Below are 24,082 nucleotides of genomic sequence, written 5' to 3' on the forward strand. Positions count from 1 at the left end.
AGGGCCAGGGCCCACCGTCCGGGCGGGGTTGACTCTGGGGCGGAGGAGAGTGTCCTGTGTTTGGCCTGGAACTTGGGTTAGGCAGTTTCCACTTGTTGGTTCCAAAGAATGTGAAGCTGAGGTGCAGGTGCACCCGCTTCTCCAGATTGTGAGCCTTGGAGGCCGATAATCACTTCCCTCCCGCAGCTGAACAGGTGTGTAGCCCGCCTTTGGGGTCTGGGGCGCAGGTGTAGGCTCCTCCATCCCTCGAGGCCTGGGATAAGTGTGCTTCCCGAGTGTGAGGCAGAAGCTTAGATGGGGTGTCCATCTAAGGATTGGTGCGCACCCTGTGAGGCTCGGTCCAGTTTCTCTCTGCTTGCAACGTGTGCCCCAGAGTGAGGGCAGCAGGGGACACGTGGATCTCTGATGTTCGAGGCCATTCCTGTGTCCTGGTTAGTTCTCCAAGTGTGGTACTTGGGGAAGGAGTGGTGGGGCAGATGGAAACAGAGCTGCCTAAAATGTTTGGGTGTGTTTCAAAGGAGGAAAGGTGGGATGAAGTAGTATCAGTGAGAAAGGTTTCATGGCTACGGGTGGTCAGGAACTGCTGGGGAGCCTTCTCCAAACAGGTATGCCTCCTTCATACCCTGCTAATGTTAGATTGATACTGGAATGGTCAGGAAGGCTGTGTCCTCTACCATACTCCCCGACCCACAGCAAACAAGCCAAACGTGGTCGGTAACTTGTGGTGCCAACTTTACTCCAGATGTCTGCGATTAGGAGATAAATTAAGTATCAGGTGTGTGTTTCAAGTATCTCTAATATAAATGGGGATGGAGGCTCTACATATGTTTGTGTAAGATATGGGTTTGCTCATGGTTAAATTTAAGAAGAGTAGCTATTGAAATCTCTGTCAATAGCTGGTGTGTTCCATAGAATGCAGAATAACGATAAATGGGAGAAAAAATTCTGGTTGAACTATTGGCTTTGTATGTCAAAGAGACATATGTGAGGAAATTTTTTCCAGAGGTCAAGGGAATAGTATGTTGATTATCCTCTATACATTTCCTTTGTACCTGGACCAGTATCAGCAGATGGATGTTTTCTGTCTTCCAGAATATTGGGACCTCTTGGTGATTTTTCAACTCTTTCCCACCCTTTCATAGACATATCAACCATTGTGACACCAAATGTCAGTTATGTATGTGAATGAAAAGTAAGGCCTTTTGAACTTAAGTATGTTTAACTTTTGTTTATAGTTTTCACAGAGTTTAGATAACATCTTCTCTTAACCTACAGCTTCGGGCGTCATCTGTATATATTTGTAAGAACAAACTGTTCTATTCTTAAGTGAATTTTGAATTAATGTGTGAATTATCTTCATTCTGTATAACAGCCTTTGTGTTATGTCATCCAAGCTTAAGCACCCTAGAGAGAAATCTCCTACCTCCAATATTTATAAGTTTCAGGGAAGGACACTGGTTGGCCAGATTGGATACAAGAATGTCATGTGCTTATTCTTCTGGCCAAGCACAGAGGGTATTTGATTGGCAGCACCACCAAAATTACATGGTTGAAGTGGAGGAGGAGTGGTCTTCCAAAGGAAAGATGGGTCTGTTTCTGAAGTTGATGAGTGAGGGTGAAACTTGAGCACCCTCAAAAAGTATCTTGAAGATTGAGTACCTGGGGAAGGAGTCATGTTGGAGACTGATCTCCCAGGAAGTCCAGCACGGCCAGTTTTTGCTCGATGTTGGAACAGGTGAAACAAATTGCCGTGTATGAGGCATGCGAGAAGTGAGACTGACCAAAAAGCCAGTGGATACCCACCCCCTCCCCCCATGCATACTCTGAAGCTTGTAGTTATTGAGTGGAGCGGTATGCAGAGTCCCTGGCTCTGTGTGAATCATTTCGTTTCTTCTCTTTCCATTTGCTGTAGATAATGGTTGAATTCCTATAAATTGAATGAACATATGATACATTTTCACTGTTTTCATCTTGGCCTATAGGCTGAATTAATGTAAAAAAAACAAAATATTTGAAATTCTGGAGTTTGTGTCATGTCATACGTGAGCGAAATGATCATTTAAAAAAATCAATGTTAGGGATTAAAAAAAAAACTCACTTAGATGCAAAGAGGGGAACTTGCAAGATGGGAGGCTTTTGTGGGCAGAATGACTAACCATATCTTATTTTGAATGACCAGAACTGCTGTTTAAGGCTCTGGAAGCCAGTGATGCAGTGTTGCTTGGATGCTTACCTAGGGAGGGAGGGTGGGGGGGAGGTGGTTAGGTGGATGGATTGGTGGGGTGAATAGTTACTATGTAATTAGGCACTGGGAATACAGTGATGAAAAAAGGGAGATATGGTCTTCATTTTCCTGGAACCTACATTCCAGTTGAGGGAAGGGAATGGAGGTTCAGACATGGAAAAATGATTGCAATGTGGTAAGTGTGATAAAAGGAGAACAATGTTATAGGTGCTTATTAACCAGGAACTTAGTTTAGTTGAGCAGGACAAAAAGAAGCTTTTTTGAGGAAGCAGAGTTTTAGCTGCTATCTGAAGGATGAAGATGATCATCTGTAGTTGACAGGCCTCATTACATAAAGGTAGAACTCAATTATAACTTGGTTTATTATGGCATAGATTCCTGCATGCTATAAGTCAAATAATATCATCTGAAGCTTAACAATTACAGGTAATAAAACTGGTATGTTTAGGGCTTCCCTGGTGGCACAGTGGTTGAGAGTCCGCCTGCTGATGCAGGGGACACGGGTTTGTGCCTCAGTCTGGGAAGATCCCACATGCCGCGGAGCGGCTGGACCCGTGAGCCATGGCCGCTGAGCCTGCACGTCTGGAGCCTGTGCTCCGCAACGGGAGAGGCTACAACAGTGAGAGGTCCACGTACCGCAAAAACAAAAATCCCCAAAAAACAGGTATATTTAATTTGCAACACAGGTGTTATTCTTATATTCCAATTCTTGTGTTGATCAGCAGATGTTTATTGAATGTCTGCCTAGCTATGCAAGTCAGTGAGCCCAGTGATGTGGAGTATACAAAAACACCTGGCCCCATTTCTGTTGTGCAGCTGGGGAGAAAAGAAGTAGTCACATGGTAAGTTAACTAATGAATCAATATAAGGAAAGCGCCAAGCTGCTGTTCTAAAGAAGACATGCATTCTGGATTCAGAGGATGTTTAGGGAAGGAAGGTTCCCAGAAGGAAGGATGGAAAGAAGGAATTTAGATAAATGGAAGGAAAAGGAAAGGGAAGGTGAATTAGTGTGAGCAGACATGGAGGGAAAGTGGTAGCTATTCTTTTTTTTGGGCTGCGCTATGTCCTCGTTGCTGTGTGCGGGCTTTCTCTAGTTGCCGCGAGTGGGGGCTGCTCTTGGTTGCAGTGCGTCGGCTTCTCATCACGGTGGCTTCTCTTGCGGAGCACGGGCTCTAGGTGCAGAGGCTTCAGTAGTTGTGGCACGTGGGTTCTAGAGCACAGGCTCAGTAGTTGTGTGTGTCCCTTGCATTGGCAGGTGGATTCTCAACCACTGAGCCACCAGGGAAGTCCTCGAAGTTATTCTTGAAGGACTCTGAATACAAATAATAAGTTTAGTCATAAAGGAGCTGTTATTCTGCCTGGAATGGCTTAGAATTTGGAATTTTATCCTGTAGGCATTGGGGAGCTGTTAAAAAAGAGTCCATTTACCAGAGAAAGATAATAGAAAACAAATAGAAGTTAATTCTGTATTACATTTTTCTTCACAAAACAAACCACAAGAAGATGAAACAAAGAAATGGAAGAAGAGAAATACTTGGATTGGGATGACCAGAAACAAAGTTGATGTGTAAAATTGCTTTCATATCATGATTTTGTGATATCTTTTGGGGGATATAGTATATTTAAAAAAAAACAAACTTGATTTGATTTCAGTGTAATTTGAAAACTGTCTCATATAACACTTTTGGGAGGAAGAGAATGTCAGTGAATAAGTAGGATCCTGGAACTTGAGAACAGTTGGGAATGTCTGCCAAGGTTAAAAAAACTGGTGGAAGAGTTCCTCATTTACCTGGCCCAATATAGGTCACATTCTAACACATTCTTGTTTCAGGGTCTTTAACTTTAGAAGAATTTGGAAATCTTGAGGAAATTTTAAATTTCTTGAAAACCTAAACTGTGTCCAGGCATTATTCTAAGTGCTTTACAGTCATTATATCATTTATTCTTCACAGTAACTGCAAAATAGGTAGTTGCATTCCTAAGAATCAGGACTCTCAATTGTAAGTGACCCCCACCTCCCCCCACCCCCACCCGAAAAAAAGAAAAATTGGGAGAGTGTGTTGGCTTATGTAGCCAAAATGCCAGAAAGCTGTGGCCGGAGCTAACATCATAAAAGACTGGAACCTGGAGCCTGAATGATATCAGGACACTCGTTCCTCCTCGTCTCTGCTTCTGTTTATAGATTGCTTTCATTCTTGCTAGAGAATTTGTACCTAGAGTATAAATTCTGTTGATAGAGACAGATCTCCAGTGACAGATGCATAGTAGATGTTTAGTTGATACGTGTTGAATAAATGACCTCCTTTTCTGCAGAACAGGATGGGGTGGAGGGTGGGGAATATTGCTCAGCCTTATTCATTGTTTAAAGAACAGTGGAAATGGCTCTTCCTTACCAGTTCCATTTTAGTGAATCCTGGTGAAGGACCCTGGCTATATCGTGCAATCTCTGTTACCAGGGGCTTTTTGATTGGCAGCTTCTACAAGAACCACATGGTTTGAAGGAGGCTTTCCCAGAACAAGAGGTGATGCTCTGGGCAAACAGCACAATTGGCCACAATATTTCATCTTACAGATGTAGAAATAGAGGGGCTCAGAAAGGGTAGACAAATTGACCAAGGTCATAGATAGGAATTGGTAAACCCCGATTCAAATATGGTTTTAATGGACTCTTTGGTTTATGTTCTTTCCAGTTTGCCGCCACATCACACTAACAGGAGCTCGGTGAAATGAAGGTTGGAAATGAAGTAGGGTAGCATGGCAGGATGATGTTATTTTTTTCAGAGAATGCTTGATTTCTTGAAACTTCTTCAGTGCGGTATTGGTGTTCACAGATGCTGAGCTGTTCTGAGAACCTTTCATTAACTCCAGATAGAAGATTTAAAAAGAACCAGGAAAAAATTGTTTTCCTTTCTGAGTTATTTTGGGGACACAAATGTGAAGAATGAAACATTTTAGGTTATTGAATCATTTAAAGTTTTTGTTCTTGTTATGTGGTCTTTTCCACTATTTAAAAAAATGTGTAAGAATAAAACTTAACTGTACTCAGGAAACATTGAATGTGAATTTGTGCATGCTTGCAAACATTCCTTGACTAATTGAAATCATTTTTGCTAAGTGGTACAAACAAGAGTGAACTTTATTAAGAAGGAATTTGTCATGAGCCAATTCAGTCTTCTTTGAAGAAGGGCTTGTAAACGCTAATATTGCTTCTGCCTTTGGCTCATTGTAGAAGGAGAAGTACATTCAGTACCCGAGATTGGAAAGATGCTTTCAAATGTTGCCAGTTACAGAGTGCCCTCAGTTATGTCTTCTAGGAATGTAGTTGATAGCATGTGTTTGTAGGACAGAGCGTTAGAGTCTATCTTCTGCAACATGTGAAAGGAATTAGTCTGTTTGGTAATGTACCAAATGTACTAGCTAGAAAAGTTGGTTTCAGCTCTTGAAAAATCAGTCTTCATGAGTCTGCGTGTCTTTCTTATGCAAAGTAGATATTCATTTTTAAAAATATGATAAAAAGAAATATTGAAGGAAGTGAAATTCATTTTAAGTGTACTAAAAAAATGACCATAACCAGATAAAATTGTTAGTGAGTTTTGGGCATGTTATTTTATTTTTTAACTTATTATTATTTTTAAATGTTCCTTAAACTCACCAGCATACAAATGTGAGCAGGCACTCTTCCCACACTCAGATTGTATCATGAGTGCATGTTTTTTTTTTAAAATAAATTTATTTATTTTAGGCTGTGTTGGGCCTTCGTTGCACGTGGGCTTTCTCTAGTTGTGGCGAGCAGGAGCTACTCTTCATTGCGGTGCACGTGCTTCTCATTGTGGTGGCTTCTCTTGTTGTGAAGCACAGGCCCTAGAGCTCATGGGCTTCAGCAGTTGTGGCGCGTGGGCTCTAGAGCACAGGCTCAGTAGTTGTGGCGCATGGGCTTAGTTGCTCTGCGGCATGTGGGATCTTCCTGGACCAGGGCTCGAACCTGTGTCCCCTGCATCGGCAGGCGGACTCTCAACCACTGCTCCACCAGGGAAGCCCTGTGGAATTATTTTATCCTGGCATCATTGTTGTCTCCTCTAATAGATCTGAACCTTTAGATTTGCTAGTGTCCTATTAAGTGACTAGCTATCCATTCTGCGCCCTCTGTGTCTGCACTAAGTTCCCTTAGAGGTCTCTGGCCCTGTATGGATGACAGTGACAAAACTGGACTATATGCTTATCTTCAAGGAGAACTGGAGATATGCTCAGGTTTGGGAGTGTGAAGAAGGGGTTAATTGCAGCTTTTGGCACCAGTTACCCTCTTATTCTTAGGTACATAAATCTAGTTGGTACCAGGTCTAGTGGCTGAGCTTGCCCCAAGTCTGTCACTATCACCAGACTTAGGATTTCGGGTGGTGGACCACTTCCTAGACTCCTGAGTCAGATGTTCCTCCTTTGTGCTGCCATAGAAACCCTCCCTGCATATCATAACCCATACCCTAGGATTGATTTCTGTTTGCCTGTAGTCAGATGATTGAGTGAAGAATCAGTTTCCACAGAAGTCTGACCCAGTAAGTCTTTGGAATGTCCAGTTGAGGAAATCTAAATGCTAAATATTTTTTCTTTTTTGAAAAGAGATCATCATTCAGTTCATCATGATCTAAGCCCAAAAAACAGAACAAAACAAACAAAAACTTGCTTGGATTGACAGAATACAGTTATTAAAAGTAAACATGGACAATGAACCAGACCATGAAAATGTGGAACAGAGCCTCTGTGCCAAGACTGCTGATGAAGAACTGAATAAGTCTCTCAATCTGGAAGCTTCACTTTCAAAATTCTCCTACATAGATCTGGACAAGGAACTGGAGTTCAAAAATGATCTGGTAAAAATTCAGCTTTTGTCAGGTTTGAGGTTTAACCAAAATGTTGGTTAGAGTGTACTTTATGATCCAAAGACTCTAAATATATCATTTTTTGCATAGATTAATAGGCATCTGTATACAGTTTTATGCAATAATATTACTCTTCATTTGTATAGCTCATTACAGTTTATGAAACACTTTAATACATCTTCTCATTTGAGCTTCACAACACTGATACTCTGTTTTGTGGGGGAAGAAACTGAAGTGCAGCTATGTTGAATGATGTCTCAATATCATAGAGCTAGTGGTAGGTTTAGAATTCTTGTGCAGTGATTTTTTTCCTCATTGGTTTGATATTAATAGGTTTTTGTGGCCATGAGACTATTTAATGACAAGTTGTTTGACCTAATCATCCACCACCATAATTTATGAAATACTAAGAAATGCAGTGTCAGTCCTTTGTGTATTACTTATGGCTTATGTCTAAACTTAGAAAATTAGGGCTTGTCGTAAGAAATGCTGTTTTGTTTAAGGAAGCAGATGCCAAAGCCCTTCAACAGAAGCTTTCTGGAAAGGGCTGTCAGGATGGTGGCATCAGTGCATATTTGTCCTTGATAATCACTGAATATGCGGATAGTCTGTAGTCTTTTGACCTGACCCTTTCTATCATAGATTATTGAGTTGGCTGTCTGTGTGAAGAGTTTGGTGGTATGTTTGTCTCTTAATTGATAATGGTTCTAATCAGTTAAAACGCCCTCACAATTATAAGAGGGAAAGCATTATTATGTGAGCATTAATTTCTTTTCTCTATTTAGATTGATGATAAGGAGTTTGATATTCCTCAAGTTGATACTCCTCCAACACTGGAAAGCATACTAAATGAAGTAAGTATATACTAATGATCGCTATCATTTTATGACATTGATTTGAATACTTCTGGGTTATAGTGTATGTCTCTAGACCTGCATTGTCGAATATGGGAGCCAATAGTCACATGTGACAATTTAAATTTAAATTGATTACAGTTAAATAAAAATTAAAACTTCATTTACTCAGTTATACAGGGCACACTTCAAGTGCTCAGTTGTCACATGTGGCTAGTGGCTACTGTAGTGAACAGCATAGATACAGAATATTTCCATTATTGCAAAAAGTTCTGTTGGACATGCTGATCTAGGTTGTGAGCTTCTCAAGGGCAGAAGCTATGTCTTGTTCATCTCTGTGCCCAGTACAATGCCTCATACTTGGTAGATTAAAGAAATGTTTTAGTAAGTGAGTTGAAATACTAAATTCATGACACTTTTGAGATTTGTGTTATGTTTTGATAATGTTATCTCTACCAGTGATATTCAAATAGCTCGTCCTCTGATACAAAAGAGCATCTGCAGCCTTGTAATGTACTTCATCACTGTTCTGTATAAAGAAAACGAAGCCTCCATAGTTTATCTTGTGAATACCATCTCTATTAAAAAGGTTTTTAGAGTTATGAAATGATGTTCCTTTCTGAATTAGCAGATCATAAAGGCTTTATAAAGGAACTCTGTGGAAGTACATGTTGGTGAAGTGTGCCAGTTTTTTTGTACCCTGCATCTGCTGACAATTCTTCAGCTCAGTCTTCTTGATCTTTAAAAACTTGCTTAAGACTCCCATTGGAGGCTTTAGCTTCTAATTTGAGAAAGATTTTTTTTTTTTTTTTTTTGCAGTACGTGGGCCTCTCACTGGGCCTCTCACTGTTGTGGCCTCTCTCGTTGCGGAGCACAGGCTCCAGACGTGTAGGCTCAGCAGCCATGGCTCACAGGCCTAGCCGCTCTGCGGCATGTGGGATCTTCCCAGACCATGGCACGAACCCGTGTCCCCTGCATCGGCAGGCGGACTCTTAACCTCGAGGGAAGCCCTCAGAAAGATTTTTAAAAATCTATTTCAGATACATAGTTGTGTTTTCTAAAAGATAATGGTGCAAAGCTTCCTCAATAGAAATGCCCACTGACCCCATATGTCTGAGTGGGTTGGGCCCTGGTCTTTATAACTTCTTTATCTATACTTGCAAACTACCTTCTCAGTGAATTGTATCTTTTATTTTTCTTTTATCTCTTTTTAAAAAAATATCAGCTTGATGTCGCTGTTTCTTTGAATACATTCTTTGAATGTATTTTAACTTCAGAAATGTTATGTATGATCTGTGTTAATAAGACTTAAGCGTTTTTAATTTTGACAAAGAAGTCTTTGGTCAATGAAAGAATATCCTGTTACAGTGATGGTTATTTATTGCTTCCTAATATAGAGGAAATCTTTCATTTAGCAATGAAGAGATTAATTTTAGTCAGTTTTGATAACATGGTCTTAATCACATATTATTTCAGTTACTAAGTGAAGAATAAAAATAATCTTAGAGGACTGTGTACAAAGCCCTATTTGTACATCTTTATATAATGATGGCAAAGAAAATAATGCTCATGAATGAGACTGTAGTTCATAATGAAGGAAAACTGTCTTTGCAATATTTACTTATCTACTGGTAACAGCAAGTATAGTCATTAGTGGTTTACTGAGAGGATGATACTGTTATCATCTTCAATAGTAATTTGGGTGCCTTGTGTATTTGGGTCATAGTGTTAGATGCTGGGATTATAAAGTGCTGCATGACAGTCTCTGACTTTGAGAGAGAAATAGGACTGGAAATTGGCCAGCTTTCATACCACCAGGGAGCGAGGCAAGGGAATAAGTGAAAGTAAAAATAATTTAAGTTGTAGAATGTTATGAAGAGAAAAAGGGGGAAGAAGTATGAAAGAAAATGATTTTAAGAAAGAAAAAAAAGGCAAGTAGAAAGTGTAAATAAATAAGCACTTACTTCAGGATACGTGGGTGCGTATATTCTATGAAGTTCGTTAATATCAACCTGACGAGGTGCTAGGAAGAAGTGTACATCCAAGATATTTTACAGAAAGAGATGACTGAGACATCCTAAATCTCAGAATTTAGGGCATGAAATAATGTTACTAGGCCTTGTCATCCTTTGAAACTATGCTACTTCTGAGGTTTTTAATTTTGAAATTTTGTTCTCTAATCCTAACAATCCTCCCCCTACCCCCACATTCTCTTACCTCCATTAAACATGCTCTTTGACCTCTTCAGGACCAAGTCTCTTGATCCTTCTTAGTCTCCCAGTGTCTGAGAGTAGCCCTGCCTTCACTTCAGTTCTACTGTTGGATTGTGCAGCCAGAAATTTCTTTTGAACTTTTAATTGAGGTACAACATACATATAGAAAAAGTGCACAGGTCGTAAGTGTACTGCTTGGTGAATTTTCACAAACAGAATGCTCTGTGTAACCAGAGTCCAGATGAAGAAATGAAACATTACTAGCATCCCAGAAGCTCCTCTTGTGCTCCTTCAGTACCCAACCAGGATAATCACTATCCTGACTTCTACCGGCATTGACTGCCTTGGCTGCTTTGAACTTCATATAAATGGAATTATACAGTTTGTGCTTTTGTGCATCTGACTTACTTCCCTCGATATTGTGTTTTTAGATTTATTCATATTTTTGCTGCATGCAATTGTTCATCCATTCCCATTGTTGTATAAAATTCTTTGTTATATACCATTATTTATTCATTCAACTGTTTATGGGCAGTTTTATAATATCTGGTTTCTGGCTGCTATGAAGAGTGCTGCTGTGAATATTCTTATTCATATCTTTAGATACATACACACATGTGTACACATACATACACATGCACTCACACACATTTCTGCTGGGTATGTATCTAAGAGTAGAATTGCTAGGTCACCAGGTATGGGCATGTTCAGCTTTGGTTGATACTGCCACAGGTTCCTCAAAGTGGTTGTGATAATATATACTTCCTACAGCAATATATGGAAGTTCTGGTTACCATATCCTCATCAACTTCTGAATTTTTCTCTTTTTCACTTTAGCCATCCATAGTTGTAGGTGTGTAGTGATATCACATCATAGTTTTAATCTGAATTTCCCTGAAGACTGATGAAATTGGGGTACCTTTGTATGTTCTGGCCATTTGGATATCTCTTTTGTGAATTGCTTTTTCATGTCTTTCGCCCACTTTTCTATTCAATTGATTTTTTAAAAACTTATTTATAAGAGTTCTTTATATTTGATGGATATAAGTTTTTATTAGATATATGTATTGCAAATATCTTCTTCCATTCTGTGGGTTACTTTTTCACTCTCAATGGTTTCTTTTGATGAGCAGAAGTTCTTAGTAGTAGTTCAGCTTATTAAATTTTTCCATTATGATTAGTTTTTTGGTGCGTCCAGTTGAAGAAAATTTTGCAGATTCCAAAGTCATGATGATGCTATCTTATTTTGTTTTAAAATCTTCATTGTTCTGCCTTTCACATTAGATCTGCAATTAATCTGAAATTTTTGTGTGTGATGGTGTGCGGTATGAGGCAGCAGCACTTACTGAGCACCATTCTTTTCTGCGGTGTCACTTCTGTTTTAAATCAGGTGATCATATATGTGTTGGTGTGATTTCATGGGTCTTTCTATACTTGCCCCAATAGCACACTCTGATGTCTGAACCTTTATAATAGGTCTTGATATCTAGCAGTTTCAAATCTTCCAGCTTTGTTGTTGTTCTTCAAGATTGCCTTGCTTATTCTTGGTCTTTTTCATTTCCACGTAAGTTTGAGAATCACTTTACTAGTACACACACACACACACACACACACACACACACACATACACCCCAGCTGAAGTTTGATAGGCTTATGTAGATTTTACACATCAATTTGTGAGAATTGATGGCTCTGCTGTGTAGCTAGTAATTTTAAATTCAGCCTTATTGACACCCTCAATTCTCTTCCTCATTTTTTTCCCCCCACTTATCCTATAAGCCTCAACCCTGGCTTAATTTAGCTAATCTGTTTTCTTTAATTATGTCTCTGGCTGCTTAAGAAAATCAGATAAGATCCTGATTGATTCTCTTAAGACCTTGGTGCTGCAGTTCTTATTTATGAATTGTTTCTGTTACCTTTCCTTATGGCAGTCCTTCCATTCTTGTACAGCTCTCAAGTAACACAGTAGCTCCTTGCTAACCCTCATCCTGTTCTTAGCAATCTTGTGTGTGGAGATATCTGAAAAACAGTCAGAAACATGGCCTAAACTGCAAGAGAAATGTTGGTACTAAAGATACATTAGCATGACATTAGCATGGAGTCATTAGCATGACATCATACTTGAAACTATAAGTATGGATTAGCTTGTTCATGTAGGAAGTGTGTGAAGTAGGAAGAGACAAGAATATAATCCTGGGGAACAACATTACTTAAAGGTTGGGCTGAGGACAAGTAGAGAACATGACTGATAGAAGAGGCCACATAAGTTGGAGGAGTAGCAAAGAGATGTATTGGAAACAAAGGGAAGAGAAAGTTTCAAGAAGTGGGGCATGGCCAGTAGTGTTAAGTGATGCGTACAGGACAAGAGCATGCTAACGGAAAATAGGCTGGTGGATTTGACTAGTAACTTCAGCAAGAGTAGTAGTCAGTAGCTGGTAATGGGTGGAGAAAGTGGAGTTAATGAGTATGGACTGCTCTGCTCTCTTAAGAATATGAATGGAAATGATAAGGCAGAAGGTAGTCCAGCTGAAAGAGGAGGTAAGATCAGAACTTTTTTCTTTAATGTCTGTTGCCCAGAATCAGCTTGTTCAAAGCTAAACTCATTCTGCTTTATCTGCTATTCTTTTTGCTTTCTTATCTCAGTTAGTAGTATCACCTTTTGCTAGTTGCTCAAGCTGGAAACCTTGGAATCTTCTTTGACTTCTTTCTTAACCCCCCCAACCCCTCAAAACACACTGTTTAAATGGTAACCAGGAATTTTGGATTTTACCTCAGTAATGTCTCTTTCCTTATTCCTTCTCTTGACCCCTTCTGCTGCATTCCTAGACTGAACTCTCCTGTCTTTCCTTGACATTGCAATAGCCATCTTGCTGGTTCTTATTAGTCTCCCTGCCTGTCTCCTCCTCTACTCTCATCCATCTTCACACTGCCCCATTTATCTTTCTAAAGCATGGTTCCCATCATGTGTACATTTTTTAAAGATCTCAGTTGCCTTCCCACTGCCTACTATATACAGTACATTAATTTATTAAGTAAATGAGTACTGATTATGTGTCAGGCATTGTACTAGGCACTAGGGTTACAGTGGTGGACAAATAGGGCCCTCCTATCACCTAGCTTAATGGAATATAAGACTTTTACAATTTGGATCCCAGCTTATCTTTCTAGGATCACCTCCAACTCCTACTCAAATACTCCATTCATTTTAGACTACTTCCTTTTTCATGGGCAAAATTCATATTGTGAAATCACTGTGTTTGCACATGCTGTTTCCAACCCAGAATGCCTTTCTTCTGTCTGCTTGTCATATTTCTTAAGGTAAACTATCTATAGTCAGGTGGTATTTATTTTCTTCAATTAGCCATTGGCTGTTAGTTAACTAGTAAAGCATCTATACACGTTTGAATTTTAAGAAATATTTGGCAACTAACAATAATCTGCATAACTGCTCCTACTTCTTCCAGCTACAAGAAAGAAATTTTTGGAGTGAACTCTTTGTAGGGAGAGATAACTAGAGTTGAAATTTAATTCTGTACTATGCCTCTCTGGTCAACAACAATGCGTGAAAAATGGGTGAAAAACAGAATAAGCATATGAGTGTTTTGGAGAAACCCATTAACGCCTATTTGACTTATAGAGTATTTGGAATTTTGAATTTATTTATCCATGTTCTTCTAATTTAGACTGATGACGAAGATGATTCTTTTGTTCTTGAAGATCCTACATTGTTAAATATTGATACTATTGATTCTCACTCCTATGATACTTCGTCTGTGGCAAGCTCAGATAGTGGTGACAGGACCAACTTAAAAAGGTAAATATCCTTTTATTTTTTTCTTCTTTTTTTAAATTGAAATATAGTTGATATACAATGTTGTGTTAATTTCTGGTGTACAGCAAAGTGACTCAGTTATACATATATAGACATTCTTTTTCATATTCTTTTCCATTATGGTTTATCCCAGGATATTGAATATAGTTCCCTGTGCTCTACAGTAGGACCTGTTTATCCATTCTATATGTAATAGTTTCCATCTACTAACCCCAAACTCCCAGTTCATTCCCCGCCCCTGCTGAGCAACCACAGGTCTGTTCTCTATGTCTGCGACTCTTTCTGTTTCATAGATAGGTTCATTTGTGCCATATTTTAGATTCCACATAAAGGTGATATCATATGGTATTTGTCTTTCTCTTTCTGACTTACTTAGTATTGATAATCTCTGGTTACACCCATGTTGCTGCAAATGGCATTATTCATTCTTTTTTATGGTTGAGTAGTATTCCATTGTATATATGTACCACATCTTCTTTATCCATTCATCTGTCGATGGACATTTAGGTTGTTTCCATGTCTTGGCTATTGTGAATAGTGCTGCTATGAACATAGGGGTGCATATACCTTTTTGAATTATACTTTTTTTCAGATATATGCCCAGGAGTGGGATTGCCAGATCATATGGTAATTCTGTTTTTAGTTTCCTGAGGAACCTCCATGCTGTTTTCCATAGTGGCTGCACCAGCTTACATTCCCACTAACAGTGTAAGAGGGTTCCCTTTTCTCCATACCCTCTCCAGTATTTGTTATTTGTAGACTTTTTAATGATGGCCATTCTGACCAGTGTGGGTTGGTATCTCATTGTGGTTTTGACTTGCATTTCCCTAATAATTAGCAATGTTGAACATCATTTCATGTGCCTACTGGCCATCTTTAAGTCTTCTTTGGAGAAATGTCTATTTAGGTCTTCTGCCCATTTTTCAATTGGGTTGTTTGTTTTTTTGTTGTTGTGTTGTATGAGCTGTTTGTATATTTTGGAAATTAAGCCCTTGTTGGGTGCATCATTTGCAAATATTTTCTCCCATTCTTTTCGTTTTGTTTATGGTTTCCTTTGCTGTGCAAAAGCTTGTAAGTTTGATTAGGTCCCATTTGTTTACTTTTGTTTTTATTTCTGTTGCCTTGGGAGACTGACCTAAGAAAACACTGGTATGATTTATGTCAGAGAATGTTTTGCCTATATTCTCTTCTAGGAGTTTTATGGTGTCATGTCTTATGTTTAAGTCTTTAAGCCATTTTGAGTTTATTTTTGTGCATGATGAGAGGGTGTGTTCTAACTTCGTTGATTTACATGCACCTGTCCAACTTTGTCAGTACCAATAGCTGAAGAGACTGTCTTTTTCCTGTTTTATATTCTTGCCTCCTTTGTCAAAGATTAATTGACTGTAGGTGTGTGGGTTTATTTCTGGGCTCTCTGGTTAAGCATTCATTTAAATCACACTTGCATACAGTATGGCCTGCTGAAGCTCTGCATAGGAAGTAGAAGGCCCACTCAGGTGGAAATAAAATGCTTGCTAGATCCTGAATATTTAGGCACTGTTGAGGGGAGAGGATAAAAAGGTGGATGACATGACGACTGTCTTCTGTACACCCAGTAGGAAGCTATAATAGCCAGGGACACCCAGAAGCAGGAGAGCCCTTAGAGGGTGCACACGTCACACCTGGTACAGTGTCTGTGGTGGAAATGTGAGGCTTGGTTTACCTCACCACCTTTCTGTTCCCTCACTCCTCCCTCCACCACCTTCCTCCTGCTCTCTAAGGACAGCTCCAGTGTTTCTGCATTCCCTTGAAATGGTTTCAGAGGAGAGTCACAAAGATGATTAAAGATTTGGGAAAAGGACTTCTAACCCTATATAACTTCATTTTGGCTGCTTTTCACCTTCCAAATTCTTGGAGAGCACATGAAAAGGAAAGAGAAGTGGAGGAAGCATAATGTAAATACTTTATTGAATTCATGTGTAACTTTAATGTGGCTAAGTTGTTGGTGTATTTTTCCTCGACTTCTTAAATTGTGCCTGTGTCAGTGCTGTCTTCTTTAGGTTGTCAACTCTTGTGGGATAGGGGCCATGACTGGATATATTAACCTGTTCATCACTTTCTTCTACAAATAAATAACTTAAATGTTTTCAGCTTTATTGAGATATAATTGACATGCAGTACTGTGTAGATTTAAGGTATACAATGTGATTCTTTTTTTTTAATTTTTTAATTTTATTTTATTTATCTTTTTATACAGCAGGTTCTTATTAGTCAGCAATTTTATGCACATAAGTGTATACGTATCAATCTCAATTGCCGAATTCATCACACCACCACCCCCACCCACCGTGGCTTTCCCCACTTGGTGTCCATACGTTTGTTCTCTACATCTGTGTCTCAATTTCTGCCCTGCAAACCGGTTCATCTGTACCATATTTCTAGGCTCCACATACATGCGTTAATATGCGATATTTGTTTTTCTCTTTCTGACTTACTTCACTCTGTATGACAGTCTCTAGATCCATCCACGTCTCAACAAATGACCCAATTTCGTTCCTTTTTATGGCTGAGTAATACTCCATTGTATATATGCACCACATCTTCTTTATCCATTTGTCTGTCGATGGGCATTTAGGTTGCTTCCATGACCTGGCTATTGTAAATGATGCTGCAGTGAACACTGGGGTGCATGTGTCTTTTTGAATTATGTTTTTTTCTGGGTATATGCCCAGTAATGGGATTGCTGGATCATATGTTAGTTCTATTTTTGGTTTTCTAAGGAACCTCCATACTGGTTGTATCAATTTACATTCCCACCAACAGTGCAAGAGGGTTCCCTTTTCTCCACACCCATTTGTTGTTTGTAGATTTTCTGATGATGCCCATTCTAACTGGTGTGAGGTGATACCTCATTGTAGTTTTGATTTGCATTTCTCTAATAATTAGTGATGTTGAGCAGCTCTTCATGTGCTTCTTGGCCATCTGTAGGTCTTCTTTGGAGAAATGTCTATTTAGGTCTTCTGCCCATTTTTGGATTGGGTTGTTCATTTTTTTAATATTGAACTGCATGAGCTATTTATATATTTTGGAGGTTAATCCTTTGTCAGTTGCTTCATTTGCAAATATTTTCTCCCATTCTGAGGGTTGTCTTTTCGTCTTGTTTATGGTTTCCTTTGCTGTGCAAAAGCTTTGAAGTTTCGTTAGGTCCCATTTGTTTATTTTTGTTTTTATTTCCATTACTCTAGGAGGTGGATCAAAAAAGATCTTGCTGTGATTTATGTCAAAGAGTGTTCTTCCTATGTTTTCCTCTAAGAGTTTGATAGTGTCCGGTCTTACATTTAGGTCTCTATTCCATTTTGAGTTTATTTTTGTGTATGGTGTTAGGGAGTGTTCTAATTTCATTCTTTTACATGTAGCTGTCCAGTTTTCCCAGCACCACTTATTGAAGAGACTGTCTTTTCTCGATTGTATATCCTTGCCTCCTTTGTCATAGATTAGTTGACTGTAGGTGTGTGGGTTTATCTCTGGGCCTTCTATCTTGTTCCATGGATCTATGTTTCTGTTTTTGTGCCAGTACCATATTGTCTTGATTACTGTAGCTTTGTAGTATAGTCTGAAGTCAGGGAGTCTGATTCCTTCAGCTCCGTTTTTTTCCCTCAAGACTGCTTTGTCTATTCGGGGACTTTTGTGTCTCCATACAAATTTTAAGATTTTTTGTTCTAGTTCTGTAAAATATGGCATTGGTAATTTGATAGGGATTGCATTGAATCTGTAGATTGCTTTGGGTAGTATAGTCATTTTCACAATGTTGATTCTTCCAATCCAAGAACATGGTATATCTCTCCATCTGTTGGTATCATCTTTAATTTCTTTCATCACTGTCTTATAGTTTTCTGCATACAGCTCTTTTGTCTCCCTAGGTGGGTTTATTCCTAGGTGTTTTATTCTTTTTGTTGTAATGGTATATGGGAGTGTTTCCTTAATTTCTCTTTCAGATTTTTCATCATTGGTGTATAGGAATGCAAGAGATTTCTGTGCATCAATTTTGTATCCTGCTACTTTACCAACTTCATTGATTAGCTCCAGTAGTTTTCTGGTGGCATCTTTAGGATTCTCTATGTATAGTATCATGTCATCTGCAAACAGTGACAGTTTAACGTCTTCTTTTCCAATTTGTATTCCTTTTATTTCTTTTTCTTCTCTGATTGTGGTGGCTAGGACTTCCAAAACTATGTTGAATAATAGTGGCGAGAGTGGACATCCTTGTCTTGTTCCTGACCTTAGAGGAAATGCTTTCAGTTTTTCACCATTGAGAATGATGTTTGCTGTGGGTTTGTCATATATGGCCTTTATTATGTTGAGGTAGGTTTCCCCCTATGCCCACTTTCTGGAGAGTTTTTGTCATAAATGGGTGTTGAATTTTGTCAAAAGCTTTTTCTGCATCTATTGAGATTATCATATGGTTTTTATTCTTCAATTTGTTAATATGGTGTATCACATCGATTGATTTGCGTATATTGAAGAATCCTTGCATCCCTGGGATAAATCCCACTTGAACATGGTGTATGATCCTTTTAATGTGTTGTTGGATTCTCTTTGCTAGTATTTTGTTGAGGATTTTTGCATCTATATTCATCAGTGATATTGGTCTGTAATTTTTTTTTTTTCTAGTATCTTTGTCTGGTTTTGGTATCAGGGTGATGGTGGCCTCATGGAATGAGTTTGGGAGTGTTCCTTCCTCTGCAGTTCTTTGGAAGAGTTTGAGAAGGATGGGTGTTAGCGCTTACCTAAATGTTTGATAGAATTCACCTGTGAAACCATCTGGTCCTGGACTTTTGTTTGTTGGAAGATTTAAAATCACAGTTTCAATTTCATTACTTGTGATTGGTCTGTTCATATTTTCTATTTTTTCCTGGTTCAGTCCTGGAGCGTTATACCTTTCTAAGGATGTGTCCATTTCTTCCAGATTGTCCATTTTATTGGCCTAGAGTTGCTTGTAGTAGTCTCTTAGGATGCTTTGTATTTCTGCGGTATCTGTAACTTCTCCTTTTTCATTTCTAATTTTATTGATTTGAGTACTCACCCTCTTTTTCTTGATGAGTCTGGCTAATGGTTTATCAATTTTGTTTATCTTCTCAAAGAACCAGCTTTTAGGGTTATTGATGTTTGCTATTGTTTTCTTTGTTTCTATTTCATTTACTTCTCCTCTGATCTGTATGATTTCTTTCCTTCTGCTAACTTTGGGTTTTGTTTGTTTTTCTTTCTCTAGTTCCTTTAGGTGTAAGGTTAGATTGTTTATTTCAGATTTTTCTTGAGGTAGACTTGTATAGCTATACACTTCCCTCTTAGAACTGCTTTCACTGCATCCCGTAGGTTTTGGATCATCATGTTTTCATTGTCATTTGTCTCTAGGTGTTTTTTGATTTCCTCTTTGATTTCTTCAGTGATCTCTTGGTTATTTAGTAATGTATTGTTTAGCCTCCATGTGTTTGTGTTTTTTACGTTTTTTCCCTGTAATTCATTTCTAATCTCATAACGTTGTGGTCAGAAAAGATGCTTGATATGATTTCAATTTTATTAAATTTACTGAGGCTTGATTTGTGACCCAAGATGTGATCTATCCCGTAGAATGTTCTGTGTGCACTTGAGAAGAAAGTGTAATCTGCTGTTTTTGGATGGAATGTCCTGTAAATATCAATTAAATCTGTCTGGTCCATTGTGTCATTTAAAGCTTCTGTTTCCTTATTTATTTTCATTTTGGATGATCTGTCCATTGGTGTAAGTGAGGTGTTAAACTGTCCCACTATTATTGTGTTACTGTCAATTTCCTCTTTTATAGCTGTTAGCAGTTGCCTTATGTATTGAGGTGCTCCTATGTTGGGTGCATATATATATTTATAATTTTTATATCTTCTTCTTGGATTGATCCCCTGATCATTATGTAGTGTCCTTCCTTGTCTCTTTTAACATTCTTTATTTTAAAGTCTATTTTATCTGATATGAGTATTGCTACTCCAGCTTTCTTTTGATTTCCGTTTGCATGAAATATCTTTTTCCATCCCCTCACTTTCGGTCTGAGTGTCCCTGCATCTGAAGTGGGTCTCTTGTAGACAGCAAATATATGGGTCTTGTTTTTGTATCCATTCAGCCAATCTGTGTCTTTTGGTGGGAGCATTTAATCCATTCACGTTTAAGGTAATTATTGATATGTACGTTCCTATGACCATTTTCTTAATTGTTTTGGGTTTGTTATTGTAGATACTTTTCTTCTCTTGTGTTTCCCACTTAGAGAAGTTCCTTTAGCATTTGTTGTAGAGCTGGTTTGGTGGTGCTGAATTCTCTTAGCTTTTGCTTGTCTGTAAAGCTTTTGATTTCTCCATCGAATCTGAATGAGATCCTTGCCGGGTAGAGTAATCTTGGTTGTAGGTTCTTCCCTTTCATCACTTTAAGTATATCCTGCCACTCCCTTCTGGTTTGTAGAGTTTCTGCTGAGAAATCAGCTGTTAACCTTATGGGAGTTCCCTTGTATGTTATTTGTTGTTTTTCCCTTGCTGCTTTCAATAATTTTTTTTGTCCTTAATTTTTGCCAGTTTGATTACTGTGTGTCTTGGCATTTTTCTCCTTGGGTTTATCCTGTATGGGACTCTCTGCACTTCCTGGACTTGGGTGGCCATTTCCTTTCCCATGTTAGGGAAGTTTTCGACTATAATCTCTTAAAATATTTTCTCTGGTCCTTTCTCGCTCTCTTCTCCTTCTGGGACCCCTATAATGTGAATGTTGTTGCGTTTAATGTTGTCCCAGAGGTCTCTTAGGCTGTCTTCATTTCTTTTCATCTTTTTTCTTTATTCTGTTCCACAGCAGTGAATTCCACCATTCTGTCTTCCAGGTCACTTGTCTGTTCTTCTGCCTCAGTTATTCTGCTATTCCTTCTAGTGTAGTTTTCATTTCAGTTATTGTGTTGTTCATTTCTGTTTGTTTGTTCTTTAATTCTTCTAGGTCTTTGTTAAACATTTCTTGCATCTTCTCAATCTTTGCCTCCATTCTTTTTCTGAGGTCCTGGATCATCTTCACTATCATTATTCTGAATTCTTTTTCTGGAAGGTTGCCTATCTCCACTTCATTTAGTTGTTTTTCTGGAGTTTTATCTTGTTCCTTCATCTGGTACATAGCCCTCTGCCTTTTCATCTTGTCTATCTTTCTGTGAATGTGGTTTTTGTTCCACAGGCTGCAGGATTGTAATTCTTCTTGCTTCTGCTGTCTTCCCTCTGCGTGATTCTTTGATATATGTATATATTGTGAAATGATTACCACAGAAGGGTTACTTATCACCTCACATAATTGCCTGTTTTTTGTTTTTGCAGTGAGAACATCTAAGATCTACTCTCTTAGCAACTTTCAAGTATATAACACAGTGTTGTTATAGTCACCATGCTGTATATTAGATCCCCAGAACTTACTCATATTAAAACTGGAAGTTTATACCCTTTGACCAGCATCTCTGTATTTCCCTCTGCCCCTGGATGTCACTATTTTAGTCTGTCTTTCTGTGAGTTTGGCTTTTTAAAATTCCACTATAAGTGAGATCATACAGTATTTGTCCTGCTCTGTCTGACTTATTTCTTGTAGCATAATGCCCTCAAGGTCCATCAGTGTTGTCACAAATGGCAGGATTTCCTTCTTTCTCATGGCTGAATAATATTCCATTGTGTGTGTGTGTGTGTGTATGTATGTGCATACACATCTGTATCCATTCATCTGTAGATGGACATTTAACTTAGGTTGTTTCCGTATCTTGGCTATTTTGCATAATGCTGCAGTGAACATACGAGTGCAGGTATCTCTTTGAGATAGTGATTTTGTTTCCTTTGAATATACAACCCAGAAGTGGGTTTGCTGGATCACATGGTAGTTCTAGTTTTAATTTTTTGAGGGACCTCCATGCTATTTTCCATAGTGACTGCACCAGTTTACATTCCCACCAACAGTGTCTGGGGATTCCTTTTTCTCTGTATCCTCACAAATGCTTATCTTTTGTTTTTTTGATAATAGCCATACTAATGGATATGAGATGATATCTCATTGTGGTTTTCATATGCATTTCTCTGATGATTAGTGATGTTGAGCACATTTTCATGTACCTGTTGGCCATCTGTTGTGTTCCTTGGAAAAATGCCTATTTAGGTCCTCTGCGCATTTTTTTACTCAGATCGTTTTTTGCTCTTGAGTTATAAGTGTTCTTTATATATTTTGGTTATTCACCCCTTATGGGGTTAATGGTTTGCAGATATTTTTTCCTATTCCATAGGTTGCCTTTTCATGTTTTGATTGTTTCTTTAGCTGTGCAGAAGCTTTTTAGTTTGATGTAGTCCCATTTATATATATTATATGTATATCTGCTTTTGTTGCTTGTGTTTTTGGTTCCATACATAACCAAAAAATTGCTGCCAGTACCACTGTCAAGGAGGTTTTTCCCTTTGTTTTTTTCTAAGAGCTTTGTGGTTTCAGGTCTTATGTTTAAGTATTTAATCTGTTTAATCTTTGTGAGTGGTATAAGGTAAGGGTACAGTTTCATTCTTCTGCATGTGATTACCTAGTTTTCCTAGCACCGTTTATTGGAGAGAATATTCTTTCCTTATTGAGTGCTCTTGGCTCCTTTGTCAAATATTAGTTGACAATATATGCAAGTGGTTATTTCTGGGCTCTCTGTTTTGTTCGTTGATCTATGTGTCTTTTATAATGCCAGTACCATCCTGTTTTGATTACTGTAGCTTGAAATAGAGTTTGAAATCAGAAAGTGTGATGCCTCCAGCTTTGGTCTTCTTTCTCAAGGTTACTTTGACTTGGATCAGTTGTGTTTCTATAAACTAACAATGAAATATATAAAAAAGTAATAAAAATCTCATTTACAATGGCATCAAAAGCAATAAAATACTTAGGAATAAGTTTAGGAACAAGGAGGTGAACGAGCTGTACACAGAAAATTATAATAATTGATGAATGAAATTAAAAAACACAAATGGAAAGGTATCCCATGTTCATGGATTAATTAAAATGTTCATACTACCCACAGCCATGTATAGATTCAGTGCAATCCCTATCAAAATTTCAATAACAAATTTTTTCACAGAAAAAACAATCCTAAAATTTGTATGGAACCATTATAATGTAAATGTTTTGGATGATTTGGTCACTACCTGCTTAAAAGCTGTGGTGTCTTCTTTTTGCCTGCATAGTAATGTCAGAACTGCTTTGCATGGCATCAGTCTGAACCCTGCTTACCATTTTGACATAATCTCTGAGCACTCCCACTCCTGTCCTCCTGGTCCATGCCTTTTGTGTACTTACATTCTCCACACACTGTGCACCATTACATCTTCACATTATTACTTGTGCTTTTATGTTGTCTGACAGACTCCTAGTTATCTATCAAGGCCAGCTCAGATGCCTTTTCTTTTCTATAGCTCTCCCTAATAGCTCCCTAATAAACAGGATTAAACTCATTTCATTTCTGTAGTGCTTTATTTATTTTTCTTTTCTAACATTTATCCTTTAATTTAAGAGTGAGTTACTCATTAGTCCCTCTAGCTAGGATATGAGGTCCTTGAGAGTAGGAGCTTTGACCTTCTTATTTTTGTATCCCCAGAGCATACGTTTAGTCACATGGGGTAGGTGTTCAATGTTTGGTAAAAGTTAAATTATTTTTTGTACAGTGATGAGTAGGTTAAGTGAAAGGAGCATCAGAGAATGAGTAATGAGTAGGGAATTTGAGGCAGTTGGTTGGACAATGAGAGGGTCGTTATAGACAACAGGAGGGCAAGAAAGGTGGCAAAGGTGGAAGGCAGGTAGAGGTAATGTAGACATGTGAGCAGGGGTGCTCTATAGGCAACCTTCTGATGAGTAGCAGAACCTCTTGCTGTATTTCTTAAGGTGGGCAAGAAACAGGTTGAATCAGTGAAAAAGAAATGGTGGCTTTATTCATTTTCCTGCTTGTGCTTCTCTGAGGCTCAGGGTGGATTCAGTACATTTTAACGTGAGACTGTTAGACTTTATACCTCTTTGCAAACCAGAGCTAACAAAGTAATACA

At 38.4% G+C, this 24,082-nt stretch overlaps 1 protein-coding gene across 3 annotated transcripts in view; it reads left to right on the plus strand.

Annotated features, from left to right (window-relative positions):
* The first annotated feature begins 6,957 nt into the window (after positions 1-6,957).
* The window catches only part of VPS8 (VPS8 subunit of CORVET complex), a 300,917-nt gene continuing 283,792 nt past the window's right edge, over positions 6,958-24,082 (plus strand). For all 3 annotated transcript variants that reach the window (XM_065876043.1, XM_065876044.1, XM_065876045.1), the window contains exons 1-3: positions 6,958-7,110; positions 7,905-7,973; positions 13,870-14,000. In XM_065876043.1, the coding sequence (XP_065732115.1) occupies positions 6,958-7,110; positions 7,905-7,973; positions 13,870-14,000 (353 nt within the window). The remainder of the gene's footprint in view (positions 7,111-7,904; positions 7,974-13,869; positions 14,001-24,082) is intronic.

Source organism: Phocoena phocoena, chromosome 4, assembly GCF_963924675.1.
Source record: "Phocoena phocoena chromosome 4, mPhoPho1.1, whole genome shotgun sequence".
NCBI classification, from domain to species: Eukaryota; Metazoa; Chordata; class Mammalia; order Artiodactyla; family Phocoenidae; genus Phocoena; species Phocoena phocoena.